Source organism: Mizuhopecten yessoensis, unplaced genomic scaffold (assembly GCF_002113885.1).
Source record: "Mizuhopecten yessoensis strain PY_sf001 unplaced genomic scaffold, ASM211388v2 scaffold1595, whole genome shotgun sequence".
Lineage (NCBI taxonomy): Eukaryota > Metazoa > Mollusca > Bivalvia > Pectinida > Pectinidae > Mizuhopecten > Mizuhopecten yessoensis.
The window spans coordinates 312712-329624 of NW_018404125.1; the positions used below are offsets into that span (position 1 = coordinate 312712).

A 16913-nucleotide genomic window follows, 5' to 3' on the forward strand; every position below is an offset into this window, starting at 1 on the left:
GGGTCAGCCCCATCATTTGTACAATTTTGAATCCCCACCACCTAGGGATGCTTCTAGTCAAATATGGTTGATATCCACTTTTTAGTTCCAGAGAAGTAGTCGCTTTAAGCAATATAGCCAAATTGACCCCTTTTAGCCCTGCCCCTCAGCCCCCTGGGGGGTCAGCCCCATCATTTGTACAATTTTGAATCCCCACCACCTAGGGATGCTTCCAGTCAAATTTAGTTAAATTCCAATCAGTGGTTAAGAAGAAGAAGTCGTTTAAAGAAATTGTTGACGTACGGACGGACAGACGGACGCAACGGTATGGCATAAGCTCACCTTGGTCCTTCGGACCAGGTGAGCTAAAAAAGTTAGCTTTATACTGAACGCCTATGTTACAGAAACATCTAGAAGACAGAAGGGTAAGTAAACAAGTGAAATATGTAGTCCCTTCTGTCATTAAAGCAACATCTGTACACAAAATCATACACACCACTCTCAAACACTTAACACAAAATACGTCGTAAACATACCTTACATACACAAACAACTGCTTCCATGCATACATAAAATGGTGGAAGTGTTGAGAAAAATTACCAACATTGCCCTGACCAGAAAAATGGTGAGTGGGATTGTCAAGGGATTCTGGAACCTTCAAATCATTCAAATTTTGTTCTCTAAAACTAGAAATAGATTATTTTTTTGTATTTTTAATTTTATTGCACCTGGAACAAACGGACACGCCTCCCATCATTACCTGGATATGTCACTTTGAAGACATGCTGGAAAGACAGATTGCATTAATCAAATCAACTGGAATTAAGTAGGTGCTTGAAGACAACTTGACAGTCTGTCAATCACTATAGGACATGCAGGTAACAATTAAGAACATACATATCAGTATCAGCTCAATCACGATGTGTGAATCTCACTAGTAAATAACAAGTTAATTAACCCTTTCACCACTACGTAAAATAATGGACTCATCCAGATCAAGGCATGGGAGAGTCTACTAAAGTTGCAAAGGGTTGAAAGGGTTAAATAAAAAAAACATTGGTGGTGATACCAAACATATGCACGATATTTTTCTAGGGTACTCGACAGAGTCCAAATTGACAAGTTTTTGTGGGTTGGGTATGATACTGCATGCTTGCAAGCAATGATTTAAGAGTAACACTTCCTCATTCAAATCTCTGGTGGTCGATTTTCATTTTTCAAATGATTACCATATGGGAATTAACTAAATTCAGGTGCACGCAAATTGATTGATACTGATTAACAAATTGTAATGAAGGTAAGGATAAAATACAAATATATATTGTATTTTTTATATATACTAGTTTATACCAAATGAAGGTTAAATGTTATACTGACACAACACAAAGGTAATGCCATAGTCATATAAAATATTGTACATCATTGTTTGTACCTAAATGTTGCAACATTTATAGAATACACACTACACATTACAGTTAATATGGGTGTAGCAGATCAATTTTAGTCACTTCAATGTCTCCTTAGCACAGAAGAACACCACAACCCCTCCCACACCCCGACCCCTCCCCGACCCCCGGGAACCCTACAATCGTTCCTTTTACTTCATGTAATGAGATATAAAGTGATTAACAAAGAGAATAACAAGTGTTAGTTTTTGTTTGTGTAGGAGGCTATATTCTTACACTTGTCTACTGTTTTGTCGAGTACACTGGACAACAGGGTAATATGGGGCGTTTAAGATGCCGACTGCATGTGTGCTAGACAACAGGGTAGTATGGGGTGTTTAAGATGCCGACTGCATGTGTGCTAGACAACAGGAAAGGCAGTACACATTAAACTGGGCTGTGAGAGGGAAACAGCGTTTTTAAACAACAGTTTATTTGATAATCAAAAACATGTAGATATATGATGACATATATGAGCAACAGCTGTATCAACCTGCATTAATCTAAAAATGATCATCAAAAAGAAAAATCAATTCATATCAATTTATTTTTTTCTCTCATCTGCTTCAAAAGCAAAAGACCCATCATAGTTGTCATCGGATGGGGGTCATTTGGAATTCCAGAACATATATGTTTAACATTAAGATTTTTTTTAATTATAAAAAAAATATCAGTGATAGATACTTGTCTTTTAAGAGTCAAAACGTTTACAACATCCGATACATCAGGTTTGCTACAGAGGCAGAAACATCCATCAAGAGATTTCTAATGTCAATAAATAACGACAGATTCTTTATTCACAATAATGATTAAAGATGTTAATATTCAAAGATGAAAAACTTGTCTTAACACATGTGAACATATCAATCATAACATGCCAACTAATCAAGATAAAATCACAGGTGTCTCTAGAAATGAAGTCCAAACAGGGGAGATAACAAAGATCAAATTTACCTCCTCTTTCACAAACATACTGTAATTGGGGTGGTATTTTACATTTATTTCTTCATAACGTTTTTTACCATTCAAATAAAGGCAGAACTCTTTTCTGTTCACATGGGTCAAATTGTCAGTGTTTTGGGTTATAGTAGGGTATTTGACATGTGATAGTTAAGTATAATTATTGAACACAGTGCTGAACTACATGAAATATATCAATAACTTGTTTCACAACTTCTTCATTTGTAAATGTTAAAGTTAAAAACAAAAAAAGAAGCAACAACTGTCACACATGATGTCAGTGTGGTTATGTGGCGCTAATTAAATGTCACTAATTCCTGTCGGATAATGTGAATTTTAAATAATTAGTTCACAAAAAAAATGTTCTGTTCTATCAATAGAGGCTATTTTATATGACTACTTAACAAATAAATTGTTTTTAGTCTTAGACTGTTACACAATGAAAGATCTCTAGATGTATGGGATACATGAAGCTACATATAATTCGAATACTTAAACACTGACCAAGAGTACAGTGACTAGTGTTACCCTTATGAAAACAGTAATTAGTAATGAATCTCTGCTGGTAAATGGTATGTCCAATTTTCAACATCAATAAAAGTAGCAAAATACACACCGGGTATGAACTTGGTATGAACTTGGTATGAACGTTTCGTTTTGTAGCTAAACACAAGTAAAATCATGTTTGATTTTCAGGGGTGAAGGTCCAAATGAACTAATTTTAAGTGGAAGTCTCCTCAAGGCAAGTGACATTAACAGAATCTCATTATACAGAATACATAGTGGGGAAAACAGTGTTTCAAGAAATTGAGATATTCAGTGAAGAGTACAATTGACAATTGTGATAATAAGAAAAATGTATTGTATCAATGATTTACATCACCAAATTATAAACATTGCTACAAAGCATAAACACGTATTATTTCACTTCCTCTTTAGTGACACTCTAGGCTACAAGTGGACGAGGCGGCATACACTCTAGGCTACAAGTGGACGAGGCAAGATTATTTGTAGGTTGCATTTGGAATCACTTGGATTAAGTCCTACTTTGCGTACATGCTCTCACACACCTTCCTATGTCTTTTAAATTAATTGTCTAACCAATTCAAACGATGAGGATGAATTACACTGGCTCCTGCTCAAGTTCCGCTGTTGGTGTTTTTTCTCCCGACATTTCTTCTGTCTGACAATATTTATCGTCCTGTTCCACTGTAATAGACTGGAGTATTTTTTGTTTAGCGGTGGTGCAGACCTCCAGCAGTTCACGTAGCCCGTTGTTCTCCTTCTGTAGTTGAGTGAAGATTTCCTGATCCTTAGCTGATGCGTCCTCATCCACCATGACGGCCCGCTGCATCACGGCTGCCATCTCACATATCTTGTCAATGAGTCGCTCCAGGTCCTACATCCAAACAAGTCAGGTTATTCAATTGAAATTTATTAACAGATGTATCATTTAAATGAAAAGCCCAATATTTAATTGTTTTTATGTAACATCTAATGCTGAAACACTATTTGGATATCAACGTTTTTCTCACTTATACTTATCTTATTCATACTTGCCAACTTTTTTAAAAACTTCATGGGGGAGATCATTATGGGTGCTCAGAATTAAGCGCATAAATAAAATGTGTGTTTGTACACCCTTGGTAAAAATGACACTTTTGAATGGCATCTTTGAGCTGTTCCTTCAGAAGAAATCATCATATCTTATCATATCATATCAAGATCTTTTCAGTACTTAACCTCACAAACTTCTATATACTCATAATGTTGAAACGGTGCCATAACATCAAATCCTTTCATTGTATTCCTACCTTAGACTGGTCTTTCTTCTCTGCTATAACAGTTTCAAAGTTGTTGGCCTGTATGAGTTTAGTCATCTGTTCTCTGTATTTCTGCATGATGAGCTCCAGTGCATTCTGGTGTTCCTCTAGAGAACATCTCAGTTCCCTGTTCTCCTGTTGAAGTTCTCTAATCTGTCGGTTTTCCTGAGCAATTCCAAGAACTAACGTGGAGCGCGGCCGGTGACGTGCAATCTCATTTAGTTCTGTAATGTCGTCTTGGTACTAGCAGAGAAAAGAAAGGTTGTGTCAGGGATCCATGTGTGTAGATATATTTAGTTCTGTAATGTAGCCTTGGTACTAGCAGATAAAAGAAAGGTTGTGTCAGGGATCCATGTGTGTAGATATATTTAGTTCTGTAATGCCGTCTTGGTACTAGCAGAGAAAAGAAAGGTTGTGTCAGGGATACATGTGTGTAGATATCTTTCGTCCTGTAAAGTCGCCTTGGTACTAGCAGATAAAAGAAAGGTTGTGTCAGGGGTACATGTGTAGAAATACTAGACACTAGACTATGAAGGGAAGGAGAGAATGACTGCGAAACAGCTTTGGGATGGGCACCAGATGGAAAAAGGGCAAGAGCTGGGAGGCCAAAGACAACACGGCGTAGGACAGTAGATAGAGAAAGGAACCAAGCAGGATGGGGGACTTGGAATACAGCCAAAACAGCAGCCCAGGACAGAAAGAATTGGTCAGCCAGCATTGAGGCCTTATGCGCCTTCTGACGAGGAGAGCATTAAGGTGGTACTAGCAGAGAAAAGAAAGGTTGTGTCAGGGATCCATGTGTGTAGATATATTTAGTTCTGTAATGTAGCCTTGGTACTAGCAGATAAAAGAAAGGTTGTGTCAGGGATCCATGTGTGTAGATATATTTAGTTCTGTAATGCCGTCTCGGTACTAGGAGAGAAAAGAAAGGTTGTGTCAGGGATACATGTGTGTAGATATATTAAGTTCTGTAATGTCGCCTTGGTATTAGCAGAGAAAAGAAAGGTGGTGTCAGGGATACATGTGTGTAGATATATTTAGTTCTGTAATGTCGCCTTGGTATTAGCAGAGAAAAGAAAGGTTGTGTCAGGGATCCATGTGTGTAGATATATTTAGTTCTGTAATGCCGTCTTGGTACTAGCAGAGAAAAGAAAGGTTGTGTCAGGGATCCATGTGTGTAGATATATTTAGTTCTGTAATGTAGCCTTGGTACTAGCAGATAAAAGAAAGGTTGTGTCAGGGGTACATGTGTAGAAATACTAGACACTAGACTATGAAGGGAAGGAGAGAATGACTGCGTAACAGCTTTGGGATGGGCACCAGATGGAAAAAGGGCAAGAGCTGGGAGACCAAAGACAACACGGCGTAGGACAGTAGAGAGAGAAAGGAACCAAGCAGGATGGGGGACTTGGAATACAGCCAAAACAGCAGCCCAGGACAGAAAGAATTGGTCAGCCAGCATTGAGGCCTTATGCGCCTTCTGACGAGGAGAGCATTAAGGTGGTACTAGCAGAGAAAAGAAAGGTTGTGTCAGGGATCCATGTGTGTAGATATATTTAGTTCTGTAATGCCGTCTTGGTACTAGCAGAGAAAAGAAAGGTTGTGTCAGGGATACATGTGTAGAAATACTAGACACTAGACTATGAAGGGAAGGAGAGAATGACTGCGTAACAGCTTTGGGATGGGCACCAGATGGAAAAAGGGCAAGAGCTGGGAGACCAAAGACAACACGGCGTAGGACAGTAGAGAGAGAAAGGAACCAAGCAGGATGGGGGACTTGGAATACAGCCAAAACAGCAGCCCAGGACAGAAAGAATTGGTCAGCCAGCATTGAGGCCTTATGCGCCTTCTGACGAGGAGAGCATTAAGGTTAAGGTAAGGAAGGATTCACAAGGATAAATTGATTACACCAAAGCAAAACAAGACATAATGTTGATGAGATGTAAGCCAAGGTAGATAACTCTTACACAAGAATAATCTCGGCAGGCTAGGTACCAGTACAGTTTTCATTACTATGTATAGGACGATACACATAACAGGAACAACAGGAATCAACCAAATTGTTTCTAATTCAAGTATTTTATATGAAAATTGATCTTTCACCCCATTAATAATGATAAGTTTCTTGTCCAAAATTATAAAGGGTATTTAGTAAAGACTTATGGCAAGAAAAATGCTTCTTAAAAGATTAAAAGAGATATAATTCTCTATCACTCAACTCAAAATTATTAGTCATACCTCTTTCATGGCATCCAATCGTTTGTGGAGTGTCTGTGTATGAGCGATCAGCAAGTCCGCTGTTGTGTCATGGGTGCGGAGTCGAGCCACAAGAATCTGGGCATCACCCAAAAGCTTATCAACAGTCATAGCCATTACAAATCTGTAAGTATAAACATAGCCATTACAAATCTGCAAGTATAAACATAGCCATTACAAATCTGTAAATATAAACATAGCCATTACAAATCTGTAAGTATAAACATAGCCATTACAAACCTTTAAGTATAAACATAGCCATTACAAATCTGGAAGTATAAACATAGCCATTACAAACCTGTAAATATAAACATAGCCATTACAAATCTGTAAGTATAAACATAGCCATTACAAACCTGTAAATATAAACATAGCCATTACAAATCTGTAAGTATAAACATAGCCATTACAAATCTGTAGAATAAACATAGCCATCACAAATATGTAAGTATAAACATAGCCATTACAAATCTGTTAGTATAAACATAGCCATAACAAATATGTAAGTACAAACATAGCCATTAAAAATCTGTTAGTATAAACATAGCCATTACAAATCTGTAAGTATAAACATAGCCATTATAAATCTGTAAGTATAAATATAGCCATTACAAATCTGTAAGTATAAACATAGCCATCACAAATCTGTAAGTATAAAGGAAGATTGCTATGAAACTTCTACAAAATGGTGATTAATTCCCAAACCATTTCACCATAACCCCCAAGAATTCTAACCATACTCTGAAAGAATACCCAATAGTTTTTTAAGGAGACTTGCATATAATTTTTATAGATATGAAAACGGACCATATACAGTATTGTAGTTCTTCCAAATATTATGAATTAAAATGGGATTTGATACACCTGATTTTACAGAGCATCCGTATGATGACACATGTGTAGGGTTCAACCCATGTTACAGCTCATATTTGTGGTCAATATGGTCATATGAGTACCAGTTCATTTGTTGCATTTATTACACCTACCTGGTAGTATCAGACCAGACTGACTGACAAAAAGGCTCCAACAAAGCTATCATAGACCATCATTTATTTTATAACAGTATGCTGGATTTTGATGTATTTTACAAAAGTTCAGCTGATAACATTTACATTTCATATTTTTTCTTGAGTGGTCTTGTCCTAAACCATTCAATGACCTGAGAATCATGAATGAAGCATTATATCGATTTTAAGAAAATTATTTGTGGACAAAACAGCACTACAGAATTGTAAGAGACATACTTAACCAATTACAAGGTACCATAGCATACGGTAGCCAGAGGTTTGGATTGCCATTCTTCCTCTATAAATGAGAATGCTATGTGAGTGCAAATGGCCCTATTGACATAACAATCGACTAATGAATCTGATATTTATAGTTTGGTTTGTTTTTGTTTTACGTCCTTTTAACAGCTATGGTCATTTAAGGTCGTGTCAGGTTTTGGTGGCAGAGGGAAGTCGGAGTTCCAAGAGAAAAATCACTGACCAACGGCCAGTACCTGGCGACTGCCCCATGTAGGCCTCGAACTCCCGACCCATTGGTAGAAGGTTAGTGGTAGCAGAATGTCAGACGCCCTAACCACTTGGCCATCCCAGCCCCGATATTTATATCAGCTATCATGAAAATATGAAGAAATATTTGTATCAATACTTTGTACATGAAACAGGAATCTGAAGCCTAAATGAAAGCAAATTTATTTAGAATCAATTTTATCATCTTTAACATAACTTTCTTTTAAAATCTACAGGTGTATGCATTATGAATAGTAAGAAACAACTGTGACATTTCAATTTTCATAAACTCATTCACCCCTGAAACTTCATAATGAAATATTCCAACCATTGACTTGGAAGAGTTCAAATGTGTCTTCAGGGGTGAATGAGTTAACTTATATAGATACTCTGATTTTAACATTGCTGCAAACATATGGGAAGTGAATGTTTAAGAAATGTCCGATTGATTTCAGCTGACTGATCTGTTATATAACAGCTAAATATTTATTGAATTTTGTAAGGCAGAAGTCAATAACAGATGAAGGCTTTTGTTCATTTTTTGTTTTTATTACAGTTCACAGAATGTTCAACTGAAATGTGGGGATGTGAAAACAACTGATGTCTTCATCGTCCAAGTTAAGGTAGAACATCTATTCTGAAGCTTTCACATCTCAGTAACAAATTACTTGCATGAATACCTCTGATAGATTAGAATAAATGTTATCTTTCTGCGACGTATTGAAGCCTAAATTCAGTTTGTACGTAATGATAATTTAGGATTCGACACTTATATAAACACAAATCCTCTAGTCCGAGACACTAGTTCTCAGCAAGTAGTTAACTTTATTAACAAACTTGTTATGTCCTATCATGAACTTGTGAGAAACATTAGAATGTCGAATGTTTGTTTACCCGCCCTCAGAGGGCGGGGTGAATTACCCTTTTTCTCTTACCCTGTGATGTACATTATAATGCTATGTTGATGTCAATGTATTGTTGACATGACGCTTATGCAATATTAGCATGACATCAATGTATCATTAACATGGCGTCATACTTCTACTATATATTTACCGCCTTCAACAGGTTGAAGATTATGTTATTTGAGATTGTTGCATAATGAGAAGGAAGAAAGATAAATAGATATAATCATACTTGCCAACCCTCCCTATTTAGGAGGGAGAGTCCCGATTTTGGACCCTTAAATTTAGCATTTTTAACCAGTGAATTTGCTTAACTGTTCCTATATTCTAAGATCTAATGATTTCATCAGAAAGAACAACTCAAATTATGTCATTTTAAAGGGTTATTTTGTCTCTAGGGGATGTATTTACACACATTCTGTGTTTTAATTTTGAGCATGCAGAATCCCCCCCACCCACCCTGCCATGGAAATTTCAAAAAGTTGGCAAGTATGGATAATTATATAAATAAATAAAATAATATAGTGAATAAATAAAGAGGCTGATTAAAGGTTTATGGCAGTTTTGCAATGGCGGATTTGAAGGCAGTCAATTTTTCAAGTTCAGAGATATCTGGGGGGAGTCAGTTCAAGTCAGATATATTGTTTTTGGAAAAAATGACTGTTTTCTGACTTCAGTTTTACATGAAAGGAATGAGTATGGGCCTTCCTGGTGAGACACGAAGGAGCAACTAAAATGTCCTTGGATAGGACAATTTGATTGTGTACAATCTTATGGAAGGTAAAAAGGTATATATCCTTACTTCGTCTTTCTAGAGAGGACCAGTCCAGCTTGCTCAGCATGTCACCAACACTGGACATATTCTGGTGCCTATTTGTGACATACCTAGCAGCTCTACGCTACACAATTTCTATTTATTGGATGTCAGTCTTTGTATAAGGGTCACATACAGTGCATGCATATTCAAGAGATGGTCATGTAGCGCCATGTATGCATTTTCTCAGACATGTGAAGAACCTATTTTAAGGTTTCTGCGGAGGAAGAGCCTTCGCACACACTTTATTTATATGAGCATACCATTTTAGGCTTGATTTGATGTTAAGGCCTAAATATTTGACATCATCTACATGTTTGAGCGGATAACTATTTAAGGTATACTGAAATTTGACAGGGGACTTATTTCTACTGAATGACATGACATTTCACCTGTCAGGATGGAATGACATTTTCCAGTTCCTCTCCCACTTTGCCAAAAGGTCTAAATCAGCCTGTAACCTTAGAGCATCACTAGTTGATTTGACTGCTATTCCATAGGAGGCCGCCCGGTATGCAATGGTGTCATACGCAAATAGGCGGACAGTTGCATCTTGGCCCACCAGCATGTCATTGATGTAGATCAGGGATAATGTTGGGCCGATGATCGAACCACGGGGGACCCCGGACATCACATTCACATACAATTGATATTACTGAGATTTTTTATCCATGTAAAATGGAAAAGCGACAAATGTGGAATAATGGCTCAGTAAGAGATATATCAACATATATGTTGCCTTATATATTCCTTATTATGTAAATTATAGCATGCCGATCGGTCGTATCCCGAACAGCTAATAAAAAGGATCACAGGCGAGACCATCAGCTTGCCCTTTTTTATAAGATCGTGAAGAGGCTAGTTGGCATACCTGTAGATCACATATTGACTTCATCAAACACCCGTATCAGATCAACAAATAGTGAAAATTAACGACATTTCCAGTGTTATACGGACATATTGAAAAATTCATTTTTTCCTCGAAGAACAACAGAGTGGAATAACCTACCAGAAGACATCGTCAAAATGTAAGAACTTAAAAGCTTCAAGACAGCACTACAAACTGAAATAATATAAACTATATGCGCACTCCTCCAACCCAGGAATTTATACTCAAATTTGAGGTCTTCCAGTAATATACAATTACAATGGCAGTTCTGAAGCCTGTGATGAATATGAAGTTTTAGCGGAGTACAACCGTGACCGTCTTTGGCGTCTGCTCAAGTTTGTGTTTTGAATTTACGTATGTGTGTCTATATTTCGAATCGCCTCTTGGTTCAGTCAATGCATATAAACATAGTTACCTGATCTTTTAACAAAGATAATGCTATACCAACAAACACACTTTCTGGACAGTGTCACTAAATGTTTCGTCGCCCGACTTGACACCGGAAGTAAATCTTACCAAGCTTTTCTAATACACAGATTTCCATCGAGGCCATCAAAAAGCTTTATTGGCCTATCTCGAAAGCAAACAGGTGGTGGGGGGCATCTCAAAATGTGGCTATATGAAAATCCCATCGTGGACCCAATAGCGCATTGGGGATAGAGGGGCGGGAGCAAATATAGGGAAACAGAGGTAAATCTTCAAAAACCTTCTCGTTACGATATTTAAATCAGATTTGATATGGAGCACCCTTGGGACTCAATGGTGTTTGAAATCCTAGGTTTTCAAGTTAAAATTCAAAATCATTTCAATATAATTTTCACCCTCTTTTTCATCGATGTATAGCCAGTATATAAACCTACCCAATTCATCTGTGAGCATCGGTAGTGAAGCGGACGTAAAACCTATCAATCAATCAATCAATCAATCAATCATCTGTGAGCAGTAAGATCATCAATGGCGGATCCAGAGTTTTTTTGGGGGCTTCAAGAACCCCCCTCACCCCTAATCTATTTTCACCATTTCCCTCAATTTTTCCCCACAAGGAAACCTCCCTTGAAATTTGGAAACCCCCCAGATAGGTCTCTGGGTCCGCCACTAATCATGGCCCTTATTGTCATGACGTCATTTCATTTTTGTGCGATAATCATAATGTAAATGAAAACTATAAATACTTGTTCTATAATTAGTTCTGAACAGGACTGTAGACGAAGATATAATCATAGGATTTTAACTCGGAACAGAATGCAGTTTTTTGATCATGGCAGATATTTCTATTTTAATTGATGATCGATGAATATCGAATATCAGATAAAAAATACAATACACGTCACGAGTTGTAAAAACACTTCAAAGAAAATAGTCTTTTTAAGAAATAATTTATTTTCGAAAAAATCTCAATCATATTACAAAATGAGGTGAGGTTCTGTAATTAGTCTTTGTTTGACCATTGATATATTTCCATTCCTTACACGCATTCTCTCATTATTAAATCACAAGTAAAACAGCTTAGTTTTCTAAAATGCTTGTTTAAATTATAGCATGCACAGACAGACAGACAGACAGACAGACAGACAGACAGATTCTTTATTTCCTCTGGATAGAGATTTCAAAATACAGTTTTTGATTCAAAAAAATTGATCGGAATATTTAGTTTAAATCATATCAAGTCACATTCATTTGCAATTTAAAGTCTTGAGTTCATGTCGGGGAGCAGCAGCCCAACTCCGTCCGCAACAACCAGCATCAAACTCTCCCACTCGTCATCAGCCAATTGGATGCGCGCGCTACTTCCCAATAGAAAATCCGTTTGGTAATTGTCCTCAAGGAATGAAAACTTTACATTATCTCTGACATTTACTACATTTACAACCTTATCAAGGAAAGCATCGCGTGTAAGGTACAACACTGGACACTCAATAAGTAAATTTGAAACAATAGTGATGGTAGTTTTCGCCCACAATCACAATATTTCCCCAAAAAATACTATAAACAGTATGAAAACACAAATAAGAGATCCTAAAAATCACATTTTACTTGAATAAGGCTATTATGAAAAATTGAAAAACGGAAAAAATGAAAATAAAAATAAAAAAAACTGAGGAAAAAAACCAAAAAAAAATCAAATTGAAAAACATCTAATATTTTCTCAACAAATACTTAAAACAGTATTAAAACACAAATGAGATATCGTGATCATCACTTTCTACGTAAATTAGGATATTTCGACAAGTTGAAAAACGGATAAAATATTGATAAATACACAAAAACTGAGGAAAAAATACAAAAATAAAATTTAAAAAAACCCATAAAATATTTCCCCAAACAATACTATAAACAGTATGAAAACACAAATGAGAGATCGTAAAAAATCACATTTTACTAAAATAAGGCTATTATAAAAAGTTGAAAAACGGAAAAAATGAAAAAAACTTTAAAAAACTGAGGAAAAACCTCCAAAAATTCAAGTTTTAAAACATCTAATATTTCCTCAACAAATACTTAAAACAATATGAAAACACAAAGGAGAGATCATAAACATCACTTTACACTTAAATTAGGATATTTCAACAAGTTGAAAAACGGATAAAATAATGAAAAATAAACAAAAAATGAGGGAAAAATACAAAAATATAATTTAATTTTTTTTTTTTTAAATATTTCCCCAATATATAAAATAATATTAACAGTGTGAAAATACAAATGAGAGATCGTAAACATCACTTTATACTTAAATAAGGCTATTTCAACTAGTTGAAAAACGGGAAAAAAAACCAGAAAAAAAAAGGAAAAAAAAAGAATGAGGAAAAAAAAAAAAAAATTCAAATTTAATACACTTCAAATAATTTCTCAACGAATAGTTCAAACAGAATGAAAACACAAATGAGAGATCATAAACATCACTTGATACTTAATCAATAGGATGTTTCAACAAGCTGAAAAACGGAACTAAAAATTAAAAAAAATAATTGAGAAAAAAATTGAGGAAAAAAACAAGAAATTCAAAGGTAGGGACAACGCCTATGGAAATTTAACATTAGCGTCGGCCCCCGCTTTGAATTTCAAAAGAAAATAGATCCAAAAAGGTATGGTTATAGGAAGCTTAAATCAGGAATAGTTAGTTTCAGAATTCATTTGATGATAAATGTGATCTCATTGACTTACACCTGTGTGGGTGCTAAAGGTGTGGTAAAACAATTCCTCCTAGAGCATTTAAATAGCACAATTACTATCAAATTATATCACTATCGTGTGCAACATATTCCAACTGTTATTTTGACACCAAATATTACACTATTTCAATAACGAATTGTTCTTTTTATTGAAGATTTATGCAGAAAAGTGTGTGAATTTTCATTTTTAATGAGAAAATTTCCATTTTTTACACATTAATTTATAAAGTTCTAAAAATAGTCTATTCTTACTTACTGAAAAGTTGGCTACCAATTATATCTTTCAACACGAGGAATTAACAAAAAAACTAACAACCGGTAAATTTGTCATATAACACTTTTGGTTAAAAATAAGAAAAACACATTTCCTTTAACTTGTGTTTCTTCATGACAAAGGTCCTTGGGTCTTGATATTTGGAAAGTAGGTTGCTGATGTGAATGAGTTTAACTGTTGTAAACGTTGATGACCTTGGCATTAGTTCAAGGTCACAAAAAATCAAATGTGCTGAAATTTATTTTTTGTATAGGGAGTCAGACAAGGATATATTTCCTTGCTTTATTTGTTAAGAGTTAACGATATAAAATAGCGTAATATTCCTTCATATTTTGTTTACTGAATATAGGAGCGGGGGTATCAGTTAGTCTTTGGCTTAAAGTTCTATTTTTCCAAAAGGCAAAAGAAAAAATAATAACTATCATCAACAACCTACTTGCCAAATATCAAGACCCAAGGACTTTTGTATAAACCAGAACTGTAAGCTAAAGGCTAACTAAGGCAAAGCATTGCAAAGCAATCCATAGTCTTCCACCAGTAATGATCTAAGTACGTATGTCACTGACATACCCCTTGTACTCCCTCCCCATGCCAAAACATACTTTCATACCAAATCTTGTTAGCCTTGAAAACCCAGTTTTGCTAACATCGTCCTAGTAGTTAAGGAAGAGTTGTCAAGTCCAGACAAAGATTTTTAACAAAGGGCCATAACTCCTTAAAAAGGGTCGAAATTAAAAAAATACACTGATGCACGACACAGTGAGTAATTACCACATCTGTAAACTTTCATTGAAATCGGCCCAGAAGTTTATCGGGCAGAATTTTTTTTTTTGAAGATAGGGTCATAACTCCTTTTTAAAGGTTCGGACTGAAAACATACTACTTGGATCGATGCACAATGTTAGGGGGCAGTTACCATATCTTTAAACTTCCGTTGAAATTTGCCACATAGTTTTGGAAGAGTTGTCTGGACAAGCTTTTTTCAACAAAGGGCCATTACTCCGTAAAAAAGGGTCAGATTGAAAAAAAAGAATACCTGGATGCACACCATCAGATGTTACATATTGTATTTACCATATCTGTAAACTTTCGTTGAAATTGCCCCCTTAGTTTTGGAGGACATGTCCGGCAAAGGATATTTCAACACAGGGCCATAACTTTGTAAAGAAGGGCCAGAATGAAAATAATAATACCTCGATACACAACTGCAGGTGTTAGTTATCATATCTGGAAACTTTCGTTGAAATTGGTCCACTACTTTAGAAGGAGTTGTCCAGACAAACGTTTTCTACGGACAGATAGACAAGCTGATTCCAGTATACCTCCCCCAACCCCTAACGAATTCGTTGCGGGGGGTAAACTAAAGTGTATAATAGTTTTATGATTAAGATTATTTTATTATTTTTATATAATTGCATAACTTTGTCTATAACACAATCTCAACTTAAAGTAGTTCTCAAGAGGAAAGATTACTTTGGCAGAATACATATTCATGAGTTATTATTGCTGCACATAACTTTAAAACATGCCTTATATAATAAAGGTTTTGGTATGATACAAAAACAGAAAATGTATCGGTATTATCATAATAAAATCAAAAGTCAAATCTTCAAGGTTATGTGAAATTTGCAATTGATCATGTTTGGCATGCTAAAAAGGTACTTAACCGTTTTTTAGAAAGTTTAAAATATAGACTACCATTGTAACTATATGAAGGCAAGTTGACAATGTCGGTTATATTTTAAATTTTGCATGTTTTTTTCTAATTAACAGTATCACTACGCTTACTTGATGTATACCAATATGACATATTTAGTATCAAAATAACAGTAATTTTATACACAGTACACTATCGTAATTCATTTTCAAAATAACATTTATCGCCTGTGACATTTATCGGTCATTTTGTTAGGATAACCCCGTCACTCAATCTGGTGTTATGCAAGGAGGTCGACTACGGTTACCAGTAGTAATTATGAATAATAATTTATGCAGTTATTGATCATTTTTGTGTGTCTACATATGTCAAAAGAATAATGAAATCAAAGTGGGGGCCAAATGTTGACCCCACCTTTAAAAAACATAAAAATATTTCCTCAACAAATACTAAAAACAGCATAAAAACATTAATGAGAGATCAAAAACATCAAGTTATACTTAAATTGGATATTATCATAAGTTGAAAAACGGAAAAAATTGTAAAATAATAAAATGATTAAAAAAACAAAAATAATATTTAAAAAATAAATAAAATATTTCCCCCAAAACAGATATTTTCCAATATTTTCAAGATTTCTCTCAAACAATTTATCTGATAACTCACTTTTAACAAACGTATAGTCTCAATTTAACACAGTTTTAACAAAGTCAACATTAGTCAACTATATAAGATATACCTGGCGTTAGTGGCAACGACCAGGATGTTTTTTTCTACATTCTGACAGGACTGTGTCTGACCTGTTTGGTAACTATGCTTATTTGTAATGTGCTGACAAAACAATAGCAATACAATGATATTGATACGATAGCATTAAAACGATATTACAAAACGATATGACTCACTAAACATTGGCATTATAAGGATCACTGTGCTTTTTCCTGTATGCAGTATCCTCTCCTTAACTTCCATTCGGATATAACAACTGTAGCACAGTTGCGCAATGGCACTTCTAGATCTGTTGACCAGGTTGCTCAACTGGTTATAGCGATGGTACTACATTCTGAAGTTCAGGGTTCAAATACCGGCTTAGCATCAGTGATTTTTTTCACACTCAAAACACTGCTTGTTTATTTTCATCTTTATTATTTCACATGAAAGTCCCACAAGGTATGGTTTACTTTTCAGAAATGATCTATCAAACCTATAGTAGTGTCGGAAAATATT

At 35.3% G+C, this 16913-nt stretch overlaps 1 protein-coding gene across 1 annotated transcript; it reads right to left on the reverse strand.

Annotated features, from left to right (window-relative positions):
• Positions 1 to 2190: 2190 nt before the first annotated feature.
• LOC110465871 (FGFR1 oncogene partner 2 homolog) lies at positions 2191 to 11098 on the reverse strand. The gene is made up of 4 exons (XM_021522000.1): positions 11001 to 11098; positions 6446 to 6587; positions 4199 to 4450; positions 2191 to 3783 (listed from the first exon to the last, which is right to left on the reverse strand). The coding sequence occupies exons 2-4, from the start codon at positions 6578 to 6580 to the stop codon at positions 3508 to 3510; spliced, it is 663 nt and encodes a 220-aa protein (XP_021377675.1). The 5' UTR covers positions 6581 to 6587; positions 11001 to 11098; the 3' UTR covers positions 2191 to 3507.
• Between the last annotated feature and the right edge of the window lie 5815 nt (positions 11099 to 16913).